The following is a 15587-nucleotide window of genomic DNA, read 5'->3' on the forward strand; positions in this document are numbered from 1 at the left end:
CCAAAAGGCTCTAATCTGTTTCCTTGTTTCTGACAAACTGATTTGCAACCAATATGTGACACCTTGAAGCTGCAGCTAATTGATTAATTGTGTGTGTGTGTGTGTGTGTGTCCATCTGAGAACTTTCCTCTTGGCTCCGCCCCCAGCACCTTGACCTTGACTGCTGCCACTGACGTAACCAAGGCGTCCTAGGGCCACGTTCACGGGGATCAATGCTCGAGCGCTCACCTCAGAGGAAGGTAAACAGGCCTGCTCGCCGGAGTCATTCCTGAGAACAATTGCAGCCTGTTCTTCGCCGGTTCCTCCCTCAGTCAATAAAAGTCCAAACAGCCAATAAGACGCCGTGGCTTCATCGCGCCCACACATCTGGCTGATGGAGACTTAAAGAATAGAAAAACTGGCTTCCGACGAGCTTCAGCACCGCTGATCTGACCCGTCCGTGACTTCTTCCTGGTTCCTGCTCAGTTCTCAGTGTTGACCAGCCTCAACCTGCTGATCAACCTCATCTGGAACTTTATTCAGCTGAGCCTCAGGATCCACCTGAGGGAAACTGGACACAGGAACCAGACGAGTCCCTCGAGTGTTCCCGGTTCCTGGTTGATAGTTCTGGCAGCCCTCATCTGAACTCCCTCTGTCCTCAGTCACGTGACTTCCTGCTGCTTTAATCATCAAAACACGGCATCCTTATTTATATTTCAGCACCTTTGGCTTTCTGAGCTTCACTGGTTTTATCTGTTTTATGGTTTCTGATGGGACGGCGGTGATGCAACACGCCAGAGCGAACGGACCTCTTTAATGACGGAACACGCCTGCAGCAAGCGTGTTCGCGGTGAGGCCTTCAGGCTGCATCAGCAGCGGCGTTTTAAATAGACCTCCATCTGTTATTTTGTGTAATAACAACGCTGCTCTGGCGGTTTTTCGTGAGGGGGGACATGCTAACAATGCTAATATGGATCCCAGCCAGGCTGCATTGGGCTGGAGACGTTTGCAGGCGACTGAAATTCACAGACGTACGTCTGATTCGCAGGTGTTGACAGGAACGAGGCCTGTAAACAAATAAAAACACCGGGGGCGGAGCTTATTCCTGGTTGCTGTGATTGCAGTAATGAAACCAAATCAACAGGTGGTGGGAGAAATCCTGCTAACCTAGCACACACAACCCTGGTGGTGTGGCTATAAAGTCATTTAAATGTCAAATACCCTGTGGTGTAACACAGGCCCAAATGTGGCGGCGCTCGTTAACAGAACGTCACCATCCTCCGAGTTTCTTCATCACAGCTGAGCGGGTCGACTGCAAATATGCGGGTAAACCAGCGGCCGGCGCAGACACGGCTCCTCCTGCTACCTCTGGACAAACACTGTTCATGCCGTGGCAGAATTTTCTCACGCTTGCCAATGCACCTAGACAAAGAGGATTCGCCGGTATTATTTCAGTCATGCTAACAATATGATGCAGTCAGGTCGAACAGGTCCAATCGGCGCGCCGTGCCAAAGAAAATCGCCTCCGTCTCTCAAAGAAGCAAAGTCAACTCTTTTATGTTTGAGTTACAAAAGTGAAAAGCTGGTACACAAACTTCATGATGCTAATTATATAACATTTTACCCCAGAGGGCAACTATGTTCCAGGTTACCTGAAAGTTCACGTGTTACCTGTGGAGGGACGTATGTGCACGTAAACGAGGTGCAACGTTCAACGTGCCACATTTGGCGAGCAACTGACGGCAACGGTTGATGTCTGCCTAGCTAAATGAATGATGCGCCTCCTTTTGGTTTGTTTTACGGTGTGGCGATTATTATAAAACCAGCTATAAATGTACAAAACAGAAGGATTTTAAGATGACGTGTTGGAATCCACTTCCTGTTAGCCGTTTTCTCTCTTTTTCCGTTGTAATCAGGAAAGCAAAAGCCCGTTTTTACGTACAGATTTGTGTTAGCTCCACTGCTACGCTGGAGACGGAGCTCTGACTGCGCCATCGTGAGCTAGCGAATGATTATTCGTGATGCTCAGTGGGTTTGTGTTACGCCTCAATATACATAGTTATGGAAGTCGGTTATATGTTTGTCAACGCAGAATTAAAAATTATTACTGGGTGGAGAGCAGTTTGATTATGAATTTAGGTTGTTATTGTAGCATCAGGTTGGGTGTGTCTTCATTTATGATGGCGTGATTTGTCCATGAAAGAGAAGAACCTGAAGAGAAAACAAGAGCACAGAATTCCTCACAACCTGCATATCTCACAGGTTATAAGGAAATCAAAAATGAAACGTCTGTAATTGTTCTGATAAAGAAACAAAACGGTCACCCTGGCAGCTGATCTATTCTGGATCATCAGTAATCTCAGAAGGTTTCTCTAAAAACCACAGAAAAAGGTTTATTTTCTTGTAGCCTGACGCCTGAAATGAGATTTTCCCATAATGCCTCTGCAGGTAAATCTTTATCTGAATGACTCTTATTATCTCGGCTTTGGCCGAAATTCCCATTATTGCGTAAATCACAGAGATTAAACCATAAAAACGGTTTTAACTGGTCTAAAAGAAATAGCAACTTAAAGCCTTTTCTGCTTCCAAGCCCTGACTGGCTTCCATACAGGTGTGCGTGAGATGGGAACGTCACGTCTGTCTTCTTTTTCAACTTTGTTTTTCAACCTTCTACGGTCCCGCGGGTAAGCCCCGCCCACTCCACCAGCGGCCGCTCTGATTGGCTGCGCGGCTGCTCGCCTTCACCTGTCGGCAGCAGGTCCATACTTGAGCTCAGGTGAACAATCTACCTGCCAGTCAGACGCCACCGCGGAGGGATTTTACCCTGTAGATTTCCGCTCCGGACGGCCGCAGTTAATCCGAATTTTCCCTGGTTTCTGTAGTGATTGAGCCGCAGAATAAAGCCGAAGGTCAGATTGATGGCAACGAGCGTCGGACCGGCCATGAACCCGCCGCACGCAGAGGAGCGGGCGGTGTTCACGCAGCTCAAGCCGGTGAGGATGTCGGCGGCGGACAGCGCGGAGGACACATCCGTGTTTGAGGACATCAAACCCCCGGTGAGTCCCCGCGGGGGGCTCCCGCACACACCAGCGCTTCCGAGATTTCATATGTCACCGAGCTGCAGTTACCTGCGCAGGGCTCACCTGTTCAGGCAGGTTAAAGTCCTCCAATCACCTGCAGGCTGCAACCTTTCAGACACTAATTTGGTCGCGGTTGCTCCACTTGGATGAATTTGTAGAAATGTTGCTGTTTTAGATGCACTTTTGTGTTTTTTGGGGGGGCGGAAAAATCGGATTGATTATTGATTTTTGACGTAAATATCCAGCAGAGTCCCTGTTGTGCACCTTCGCCCCCGCGCGGGGCGGCATGGAGGCGCGTTCCTCTTTGTCGCCTCAAAATTCTCCTTGTTTAGTCATAAGATCGAATCACATGATGGAAGAGAGACAGTTGACCGCCGCCACATTCCTCCAGCTCCTGAACGCACCACAGCGGATTCCCGGTCGCCTCCTTTGTCAAACAACTGATGCATCATCAGCATTAAAGTTAAATGGCGGCGAAGCGTGCGAGCTCACAATAACGCGGGGAGAGAAACCAGATGCCGTCGCACTGCAGAGGCCCGAAAGGTGGCGGGCGAGACGACGTGAGGTTTTTTGGTTGGAGGTTTGTTTCGCCACGTTGTGTCATCTCGTCTTCACGAGCAGCTGCTGGCATGGCGAGGACCCCCCCCCACCCACACACACACACACACATCGTGCCTGCCTTCGAGGAACTGACTCAGAATCAGGTCATGAACTTGGAACCACGGCTAGAAGTTCTGGTGGTTTGTCAAATATTTGGAATCCCGCCTCCTTCGCCGCTGGTCACAGGCGACGGCCAGCTCTCCAGGGGTCTGGGGCGGGAGGCCATTGCCAACGGCATGAATTCTAAAGCTACGTGGGGACACGTTGTGGTTGCACAACTTTAACGGGATCAAAGTTGATAATTCACCAACATAATTGTGCGCACGGCGCCTGAGCGCCCTGTGGGGGAGGGGCTTATTCGCTTATCCCCCTCAGCCAGTAGGGGGTGATCCTGTCGTCTGTCTTAAAACTGGACAAGATCTTATTTTCTCCTCCAAAGTCCTCATAAGATTACATGAACAAATCTTTACTCGAAACACCCGCTGTGACGGCGCCACCCGCTGGACTCTCCTCGCCAGTCCGTCCCACATGGACGCCGCAGCTAGTTTTAATGCAAACACACCTCGACGTGTGAGGAAATGATGACATATGGTGCGAGGACACCAGGATGTCCTGCTCAACAGGAGCAGGACGGTCAAAGGTCGCCGCCATGAGACAAGATAAAAGTCCGATTAAATATTGTCCGTCGGGCATTCTCGCCTTTATTCTCCGCGGGTTTTTTTGGTTTTTTTTTAATTCGCCATCTCCAGGAAAAGAAAACGTGTCTTTCTGGCCTCTTATTCGCTCCGTCAGACTCGGCTTTGTCTCATTGTTTTGGGCTTTTAAAAGAGCGTTTAGGCGAGCTGCTGTCGTGACAGCAGTATGTTGCTCGACCTGTTCGAGCAGCGCCAGCGTTTCAGAGGCCACCCGAGGCGAACAGGACCTCGCCGGCGAGGTCACCCTCGTGGGAAAGTAGCAGAGTAACCCGTGATGCTGCGACAGACAGAAAGATACCAGATCACTTCTAAACCTTTTGTGATATTGTCAAAGCAAACGCACTAGCAAGCCAGCGCTAGCTGGCCCGTCTGGCAGACGTGTCGCAACGTTTGTTGGCGTAAAGCTCAGACAAAACAGCACGATGACTAAAAACACAAGCAGGTGATAAACGTCCCAATTTTCTGTCCTTTTTATCTCGAAGCAGGCAGCAACCGACATTTGCTGACTTGGCGAGTTGAGTTTTCCCCCAGGTCGTCAGTAACATATGAGCTACTTTCTTTATTTCTTTTACCCTTCCTGGAGATCAAAGTTAACTTGTTGCCGGAACTTCATATTTGCTCTAAACCGACTTTGTGAGGCTCTCAGGGCTCAGAGTGTCACGCTGCCACCGTGTCCCACACCTGCCGAGGGCTCAAACTTTGCATCGAGCTTTGCATTAAGGACTCGGCCACGTTGCTTCTCGCTCATTTAGAACCTGAGTTGTTTGGCTCCACAGGTGGTGTCAACAAACCCCTAAATTCTGATCCGGAGTGGAGTCGTTTGTGGTTAGCAGAGCAGGTCGGACGTGCATCACCAAATGTTTACATTTAAATTTATTAGAATGAAAATGACTGTTTTGGAGGTGTTTCATCTACCTGACACATATTAACCGCATAATTAATGTTCCGGAAGCTCTGAGGGCGGAATAAGTAACCTCTGAAGCGGATCTCGACAGTTGTGGTGGGGTATCGGCGGCGGCTTTCCAGGACGACTGAGCGCAGACGACGGAAGTTACACAGTAACTTCACTGCCTGTGGATCAGGAGCGTGCGGCCGGTCACGCCAGATCCCTCCTGTAGCTCAATACGCTGTAAACTTGACTCCAGCCTTGAGCAACAGACGTCCCCCTTTAACCCCCCCCGCTGAACGTGCACCTTTTTCCGGCCGATGACTTCAGCTCCGGGACGCCGCCACCTCAGATGATTTGCATGTGAGCGAAGTGTCTGCTGGCGGCGAGTCTGAGCTCGCGGAGTCCCACACAACTGACATTTCTGCAGACGGTTGCTTTGATGCTTTGATTCTGGTCGGTTGTAATCAGCGCAAATTTTGAGGCTGGTTGAAGCTGCAGATTTGGTCTTAATCTGGTGGATCGAAAACAGATCAAAGCCTGAAAGACCGGATGTGTTTGGACCACAAGAGTGTGTCAGGTTTTAAGGGGCGGAGCTGTAGTTTGTCTCAACATATAGAGATTGAAGCTACGGCCCTTTGATAAAACAACACGTTATAATTTGAGCTGATGGTGTTTGAATTAAAACGCCAAAACTATTTTTTGTGATTCAACTGAACGTATGGCTCGAGTCATACATTCAAACAACGCCAGCTAAATCGCTAACGGTTAGCATGTTACTCGCCCTGCAGGGTGACGCCACCATTGGTTACAGTCAGATTATCAGCTTATCTCTACAATCATAACAGCAGCAGAAATTCGTTAAACTGAGAGGACTTGTGATTAATAGCCCGAATATATGATGGCGCAGTGCTAACGGTGACCAGTGGCTAATGGTTAAGTTTAAGCCTTGCATGTTCTTTATTTACATCTAAAAAATGAAAGTGAACTGAGATCTTAGCTGTTGAAACCAAATTGAATGTAAATGTTGACGTTTTAGTCTCTAAAGAGCATGACTTCAGACATATTTAGAGCTTCATGGATTATTGGAGATGGTTTCATAGCCTTTGTAGCTTATCCTGGAATTATCCTTTGAACAAGGAGTCCAGTGCTAACAGACACATTAGCTGGATACGAAAACAAATTTTGGATGCTGACAACCTGATTGTTGTTAGCAATCCCTGTGAAAATATTGCTGAACTGACCGTTGGGTAAGGACTATTTTAACTGATTAATCTAGTTTACGATCAACTTCAGAACGACCGACATTTTTCAATCGCTGAGCTCTCAAACTGCTGCGAGCATCGACTCAAGTACAACTGGAAACAATTTCAACTGCCATTGTTGTGCTGGACGGGTAAAAGAACTCTAATTTCTCCTTCCATAAGAGGCCGTAAAACATCTCAAAGGTTGACCTGTCATGATTTCTGCTCCGTTGATTCATAGCTCGCCTGGTCCGACCAGGGGGGGTGGCGTGCTATCAGCTCTTTTATGGAGCTCTAAAGGCGAATGGGAACCATTTCTTTACATTCCTCAGAGCCATAAATGAACGCTCAAATGCAGCCTTTTGTTTTGCAGGTCAACGGTGATGTTGAGTCTTTAAAAACATTGGTGCAGAAACCGTTTTTTTTTTAGCCTCAGTTATGTCAGTTCAAATATGTAGCAGAATCTTCAGTCTTCTACTGGAAGAACCTCATGGTTCCCCGGGGCTGGATGAGAAATGTAGTCCTTCGAGTGTACCTGGTTCCCCTCATGGGCCGTTTGGATTTGTTGGACAACAAAAGGAGCTGAAACCGATTCTGCAACGCCGTGAAGAACCACTTAAAGTCCATTCTGTCTGGAGTTGAGACACACGAAGGACGTCCTTTGGAAACTCCCATCTCATAAAACTGAGCTGTGCTGATAACAAGCTAACTGTTATCGGACAGAAGGACACATAGCGGCGCACTCATACATGTTCTCCAATCATTAACTGGCCAGATCTTGGCCCACACACATGAAGCTACAACAAAAGACATTTCACATCATTCTTAATCCGTTTGCTTTTGAGGCCGCCGGGCCCCTCGTTTAATAAGTGAACTTTGGCTAACGGTGCAAAGACAAACAAGTGCTGTAGGGGAAGTGAGGCTGTTAAAACGTCATCAAAAATGAACTGATGTTTGTGTTTGTCTCCACTTCTTTGATTTAAAAAAAATAAGATCATTTGAGTGAATCATCTGTCAACCGAACCAGGTACCCTTTAGCATTCCGATACACAAAAAAACACATTCTGAAGTGTCTCCGCTGCAGTATCGTACTTGTGTTCTTTAAAAGCTGTACTCTTTATAAACATCTTTATATCCTGATCTATTCAGCTGCTTTTGATGTTTACTGACATCCTGAGAGCAGAAACATTGTAGAGGGTCTTCTGAGAAGTGACGCGCTTGATGGTTGACTTCCTGTTTTGAAGCAATGATGCAACCAATAATGGTTATTAATGTATTTCTATCATCTCTACCTAGTCTATCCTCTACCTGTCCTCCCCCTTCTTCTCTCTCTCTACCCCGCCCCCCATCAGCAGGAGGGTCCCCCTACATGAGCCTGGTCCTGCTCAAGGTTTCCTTCTGTTAAAGGGGAGTTTTTCCTTGCCACTGTTGCTTTTTGGGGGTCAGACCCTGGGATTCTGGAAAGCACCTAGAAACAATTATGATTGTAACAGATGCTGAATAAATAAAGATGAATCTTTATTTATATAGCATCTGTTACAATCATAATACATTGATAACTTCAAACATATTTATTTCATGAAAAACAGCCAAAAAGCTCAATTAAACGTGCTCCTTCAGATGATCGTGTGTCATTTGTTGCATTACTGTCGCCCGTAAGAATTTCTCACATCTGTTTGTGTTACTGGTTCACTCGGTTCCAGATTTGAGTATCTGTAGAATATTTGGGCTTATTCTCTCTTTACGTCGGCTCGTTGTCGGACAATAATCCCATTAGTGCACGGTGCTTCTACAAACATGCTAACACGTGTAGAACTCAGGCGCAGGCATCGTTGGAGATTCCAACACCTCATTGTGGTCATGTCAGAACATTCAGCTCCAGTAAGAAGCAGGAATGTGAGGAATGATGGAGGAATGGCAAAGGAGGGAAGCAGGAACCGGCTTCTCTCAGTCTTTTTTCACCAGGTGTTTTTCCGAACGACTTTGATGGATGTGGCTGTCCAAATGTGGTAATTCTGCCTCTTTGTTTCTATTCAGATTCAGCTGGAGTTGGACAAATATCTCCCCCAGGTGGGCAGTTCTCTTCTGAGCCTCTCCACCGACTGTGCCGACAAGAAATACAGGCGGGAAAGCGCCTCCGTGGTGGACGATTTTTTCTCCGAGGAAAAGCCGATAACCCCGTACAGCCTCAACATCAACCTCATCCTTCCCAGCACCGCTCACCTCCGCACGGGCTTGTACCGGCCCAACAACAAGACCCTTGCACCGCAGCAGATCAAGACAGAGCCGGACCTGGAGGTGCCTTGTTCCATCCCTACGACCACCTCCACTCAGGCGCTGCCTGACTTCACCTCTGTGTTCAACGTTCATCATGTAACCAGCAATGTTTTCATCAAACCGGACCTGAGCGCCGAGGCAGGAGTGGTGAGCGTGCCCTCTGGGTCCCAGCAGCAGCAGCAGCAGCCAAATCTGGACACAGAACTTCAGATTGGACCGCCAGCGCCACAGCAGCAGGTGTACCACATGCCTATCGCCAGTAGTGCCGACCTCACCATGACTCTGTCCCACAACAGCCCGTCGGCACACGGCTCTGCAGGGGGTCGGGCCATGCTGAACCTGGGAAGCCCCATGTTGCCAATCACTAATGGCACCTACATGATGGCGGAGCACCACCTGCCGCAGCACCATGGCTATTACCACGCCTCTATGACCGGTTCTTCCCAGAGCACAGCGCCACACAGCCTGCCGCCCTCACCCCCAAACTCCCAGCCCGGCAGCCCCGATGGCCAGGCAGAACCGCTCAGTTTAGCGTCTCAACCTCCGCCACCGTACCAACAGCGTGTGGTCAAGATGGCGGGATTGACCCCACACGCCCTGCTGATGACCCACGGCCAGGGAGTCCTGACGGGTCCAAAGTACAACAGGCGGAACAACCCAGAGCTGGAGAAAAGGCGAATCCACTTTTGTGACTACCCAGGTGACCACATGGACAACACAACACTTCAGGGTTCTTTTCGTTACCTTAAACTCATTGGGCAACCCAGTTACACCAGGTGACAATACAGCAAGGTTTTCTCTCCGACCCTGTAGACGACAGCTGTTGCTTGACAGGAACAACCTGGTTCCCTTGGCAACAGTAGTCGTCTACCCTATAGGAGAGAAAACCTTCCTCCAGCGGGACCAGCTCCCCACTGCTGCATTGAACAGAACAAAGCCTTAATGGGAGTAAGTCTCAGCTGGATTCAGAGGTATCGAAGCATTCTACGCAGGTCTGGGCCCCAGGTCACCTGACCACATGTATACATCTACCTTTCACACAACAGTTAATGGGGAACACTGGAATTTACTGAGCAGATTTGATAATTGTGTGTCATCAGCATAGAGGAAACGTTTTAGCCATTTGTAGCTGTTGCCAGGTTGTCGCTGCTTCAGATATTTTGATTTCGGCGAGGTATTGAGCACGATGCCTCATGTAAATCAGCCCGGGCAGTATACAAAGCAGCATGTAAGCAGCCTTGCACACAGACAGCAAACAGGGAAAAGCTGCTCTTCCATACAGAGACACAGTCACATGATCTCCCTCAGAGAGGTAATAAAAACAAGCCTGGACGGGTTGGCTCATGGTGGTTTTGGTAGCTGTTGTGTAAATAGGCTTGCCATCTTTTTACATGTTTAAACACACAATCCTCAGTAAAGATGGAGCTTCTTCTTTCAGCTTTAGGAGTCCTGCTCTGTATTGTGGGTCATGTGGCCTCTGCACGTGAATGGGTTTTCCCTGGATCTGACCCCTGCTCGCTGGGTCATGGGTACCAACACAAAAACCAAAGAAAACCCATTTTTTTGCCTTCCACTTACCATCTCTCTCTCTTTCTCTCTCTCTTTTTTTCTTCCAGGCTGCACCAAAGTTTACACAAAGAGTTCCCACCTGAAGGCGCACCAAAGAACACACACAGGTGAGAAAGATGAATATCAGTTTAGCTTTGGGTGTCAGCGGCGCACACAAACTCTGTCTCTGAAGAGACATAATGTGGTTTGTGAGTGATGCTGTTGATGCTGTTCCTGAGGAACATCGGGACGGAGCTTCTGACGTGCTGCCAGTGGCACCAGTAAAGCAGCCGAGAGGAGCACTTCCTCCACCGGTTTCTGCGTTTGATGTATTTCACAGAAAAAGAGATAATTCCAGTGTTCTAGCTGTGTAGCTTGCTATTGGAGGCTCCTTCAAAACCTCTGGAACAACCTGATTTGCCAAGAATGAAACCAGAATTTTATTTGTCAATCTGCTAGTTTCGATACACCCTGTGGACACAATGAAGAGCACAATGAAAAGGCAAAAATAACACAGAAGCCACATGGCTGCTTTCTTCTCTCCGTGTTTTTTACGTGCTCGTACCTGTCCTCGCTTCCCCAGAGAGAGCGAGAGAACAAAAGAGGGAGAAAAGAGGGAAGACCTGCAGTTAACGCAAAGGCCAAACCAGTTACTCCTGCTTTTCTGTCCCAGTTCGGGGGGGGATGCAGAATGAGGGAAGGCTGGTTTCAGTGTTTCCCTCCTGTAAGATGAAACCTGTACAGACTCTGACCAGGATTTCTGTTGAGTTTTTTTTTTTTTTGGGGGGGGGGGGGGTTGGTCATGTGACCGAGGCTTATTCAGCATGATGGAGGGTTCCAACAGATGGAAGCAGATAAAAGCAGTTTGTGAGTTTCTTCATTAGCAGGAAGCTGCAGCACAAATGACAACCTGAGCGATTCAGTGAGAGCAGCGAATGAACAGATTCATACAAAACCTATTGATGAAGAAAATGTGAAACCTGCTTTTTGGTCCTCGTTACACCTGTGGAAGCTAAAATAATCAGGCCCAGCGAAACAAAGGGGCCGGCTTCAGTGTTTTCCACGTGGAATAATGTGGAACTACTGCAGAGCTGCTACCGTTTCCTGCATCAGCGTCGGAGGACTCTTGTGGTCGTCTCGGCCTCAGCGCAGCTCAAATAAAATCTGAGGGTTAGCCTAGCAATGCTAAATAGAACGGTAACTCCGTGAATCGGCCCCTTCAGATGTTTTTAGGGATTGCCTCCAGCAGAGTTTGTCTGCTCGTCACCGTGGAACTTGGGCCTTCTTCTCGTATTCACGCTGTAAATAACCAGATCGGCTTGATGTTATCAGTGTCTCGTACGAACAAGTTTTACTGGAACGATAAACCGTCAGTTGTGGAATGTTGCCGACACGCCGCTCTGGACTGAACTGAAGATTTCATTTTGTAATGCTTCTCCTGTAGTGCTGCCGAAGCTTCCCAGCCTTGACCGTAGCCTCTACAACCGTTTGAACTCTGGACATTGGCTATTGTGGCGCTGTTTATGTGTGTGTAAAGAGTGTTATCGTCCTGATTACGGAACCCTCCAGCCCTCTATATAAACACTAGCTGATAAGGTTAAGAGGTCGACAAAGTGTTTATGGGAGTTCTGGAGAGCCTGAAGATGTTTGTTTTGATCTGATTAAACCAGGTGGTCTTTAGATGAAACTGGAGTCGCTTACGTCCTGAAGTGGGAAGTCAAATCCCGTCTTGTCAGGACTGTCGGAGGTCTTTTAGGATAAAAATCACACTCCGCCTGTAAAAGGTGAATTCTGTAGCGGGTCTCCAGCTGCAGCTTCAGACTAACCTGAAGCCTCCTATAGAGCAAATATTATATGTGCTTCACATGCCAACCTGCAACAAAAGCTCCTTTTGTCCAGCAGTGATTGATGCACTGACGCCACATTCATTTCTGGACTTTGGCTTTTGAGGTTTTCATACACGTGCACATTAGTGAATGTGTACTTTAGAGATGGAGCGACAATAAACTCTCCCGGTTAAACTCTTTGCTGATGACACCATGTGATTCATTTATGAATAAATAATGTGAGAACCATCAGCGGGAACCAAAACCTCCACCTGCCTGGACCCACGATGGACAGAGACAGTCTCCTGTCTCTGGAGTCTGCTGTCGGACGCTGCAAAAACTTTATTTAGACAGTAATAGGCATCAAGATCCTTTTAAAATCACACTTTTAGCTTGGGTGTGAATGAAGGGCTGTAATCCTGACCGCAGAGCGTTTTTTTCAGCCAGCCATTTAGGACCATTTATCAGCGGCGTGTTTGTACTGTGCGTGTGATTTCATCGGTCTGTTTGTGGTTCCTCGGGGATAATAGTCCACGAGAGGCGGCTTTGACCCCATCAGCTCAGATTTAGAGAAGCCAAACACACCTGTGGCTCGAGAACCTCCCCAGGTGCGTGCTCCACCTCCCATCAGGCCTGAAGAGCAGAGGTTACTCACAGGAACAGGATGTGGTCCCTAGGAGGCGGGGCTAATGTTAGGAAATTCCAGACAAATGTTTAGCCACTAAATTTGTTCAGTTTTTCCTTCTATTGCCAAACAGATTTACGGGAAACTTTAACATAATATCAACATATTGAGAGCACAAAAAGCCTTTTTATTCCCCCGCTGCACTCTTTGGACCCTCAGCGGTTATCAGGAACTGATCGATGGTCAATAGCAGCTAATCTAATCAGCGCTAACGGACCCATGCTACTAATGAGCACTTGATGAACCTGCTACACCCCCCCACATCAACGGTTTCAGCAAGGATTTTTGGGCCAAGGACGTGTCCTGCGCCGCGCACGTTGGCGCGCAAATACGGGAACCGCAGGTTTATTGTTTAGTTATCTCGGTCTCGGCTCTGTTTGCGCTCACGCTTCACATCAATTCTGTGGACATTAATTTCAACCTTCCCTTCGCTTCTTGTGGTCGATGATTAGCTCGCTGTTTGGCTTTAGCAGGTTGTGGCACGGCAGACAAAAGTCAGCGTTGGGGTGTGGGAGGGTACGTGCCGTATTGGCTTTCCTGAGCTCAGGCTGGAATTCCACATCCTTTCACAATAAACTGATCCCAAAGGCATCACTCAAGTTCCTCATTAGCTCCGGCGAACTGTACCGCTGGTCAGCGCGTGGCTAATCCCTCCTCTCCGTCTTACAGGCGAGAAGCCGTACCGCTGCACGTGGGACAACTGCGACTGGCGTTTCGCCCGTTCAGACGAGCTGACCCGACACTACAGGAAGCACACTGGGGCGAAGCCGTTCAAGTGCGTAGCCTGCAGCCGCTGCTTCTCCCGCTCGGACCACCTGGCTCTGCACATGAAGCGCCACCAGAACTAACACCCTCGTCGCCACAGTGGAAGAGCGGAGCCACCATCAGCCGTGGGCCCCGGGGGGGAGGAGCTCAATCGTTTTTGATTGATACATTCGGGATGAATGAAAAATGTTCTGTTCAATTCCAAAATTCTGCTGACCTGCCCTCAACGGTTCTCCTCACTAAACCTGTGAACAGAACATCGATTTAACAGACAAACTCGCCTCCCTCGCACCTTCACGCCACACCGAACGGAGGGAAGCACTTATTTTATTTCTGCTGCCCTTTGTCACCATCATCACTTTTATCTTTCTGAACCGCACAGGAACGCTGTTCTCCTCCTCGCCGCCTTTGTAAAAATTTGTTCATATATGTGTGCCTGAATCCTGGAATGTACTGAGATTTATACTTGACTATTTTTTTATTTTACCCTGATGACGCTAAATGTTTGTTGTTAAAATTTCTGCCAAAATAAGAGAGAAAACTCCCTCCAGCGATCCCAGCAGACAAGTGAAAACATGGAGATGTTTCCGGGTGATCACGTTCCCGCGGTGATCACGTTCAATTGGCTTGCATTTGCAGTTTTGGTCTTCAAAGACGGAAAAGGGCGGACGAGCGAGTTACGTAGGAATTCAACGTCTTTCGAACCCAGTCGGAAGTTTTAGTCGATCGCTCCACGGTTGCCGAATCTTCGCTGTTAACGTGAAAATGGGGAAAAAATGAAATTTATTGTCTGTTTAACATAAATTAGCACAGCTGATCTAAAATTTAAACATTCAAATTTTGCCTGCTAAATAATTTCACTTTGGTTTTGGGCCCACGTGCAGATCAATAACCATTTATATTTAATCACTCTGAGCGCTCGACATGTAGCTGCACCTTCTCATGCTCGTTTATTTAAAGTGGTAATTTTATTGCATCTGCATTTACCCACAATTCCTGATGTCAAGGCTGAGTTGGGATCCCCTGAAAGATGAAGTCAGACCTCTCGCTCATCTCCTGGTGTCCTCCTGCGCTATCAATGACCTTCCTCTCAGCAGACAGGTGCGGTGTTCTTTCATGTTGACTTTATATCCTGGTTTAGCGTAGGCGTGTCCTTGAGCTCCTCCTGGTTGTATTTGGTCACACTTTGGCTTCGGTTTTCGTACAATCCGGACGTGTTTATGTAAACGAACCGGACGTTCTTCGCCATTTTCACTCACCTTGCCCCGATCAGGCTCCTCCCACCCAGACCACAGAAGTTAAAACAAGCACGGCCTTGATCATGTTTGGGAAAACACTTCCTGTTATTTCAACTTTTTATTTCTTCCAAGCTTTGTCCTGAGGAAATGAGCTTCTCCAGTCTCTCTGATGGAGGGAGGGTGGTAGATATCGTGTACATAGCTGTACTTTTAGCTTTGACGTGTAAATATTTGTTTGGTTTTATTTCCTATTATATTATTTGTTTTCATTTTTAACTAATGGGACTCTAGATCGGTTGTATGTGAATGTCTGATTTTTTTGATACGCCTGTGAGAATTCATGATGTGCAAATTATGAACAACGATGTTCACAACGATGTTTTTTCTCTTTGTGCAAAAAATGCTGCAATGAAATAAAAAAGATTAATGGAATAACAGATTGTATTTTCTTCGTATTGGCACATTTTAATTTTATTTAGAAAACATTTTTTTCATAAGTTAGGTTAGGAAAATGCAACACTTTACTAATATTCGTAGTAGCTAGCTAACGTCCCCTTATTGGGGGTACAACCATCCATGGTACCAGTGAGAACCAACTGATTTGTTCTTTTCAGGATTTGATTTGTTCCAACAGCAACGGTTAATGATTGCGTGACATCGACTCTTGGTGGCGTCTTCTGTGAAGTTCACAATTAATCACAAATGTGTTGGAGTTTCGGATAAAAACAGGCAAACGTGTGTTTCTGCAGGAACGATTACATGGC

General features: G+C 47.6%; 1 protein-coding gene across 1 annotated transcript; it reads left to right on the forward strand.

The window, feature by feature from the left end:
• Positions 1-2723: 2723 nt before the first annotated feature.
• klf5l (Kruppel like factor 5 like) lies at positions 2724-14889 on the forward strand. Its single transcript, XM_003970893.3, has 4 exons — positions 2724-3035; positions 8522-9461; positions 10378-10437; positions 13490-14889. Exons 1-4 carry the CDS (start codon positions 2898-2900, stop codon positions 13666-13668), a joined length of 1317 nt encoding a protein of 438 aa, XP_003970942.2. The 5' UTR covers positions 2724-2897; the 3' UTR covers positions 13669-14889.
• Positions 14890-15587: the final 698 nt, after the last annotated feature.

Source organism: Takifugu rubripes, chromosome 15 (genome assembly GCF_901000725.2).
Source record: "Takifugu rubripes chromosome 15, fTakRub1.2, whole genome shotgun sequence".
In the NCBI taxonomy this organism is placed as follows: domain Eukaryota; kingdom Metazoa; phylum Chordata; class Actinopteri; order Tetraodontiformes; family Tetraodontidae; genus Takifugu; species Takifugu rubripes.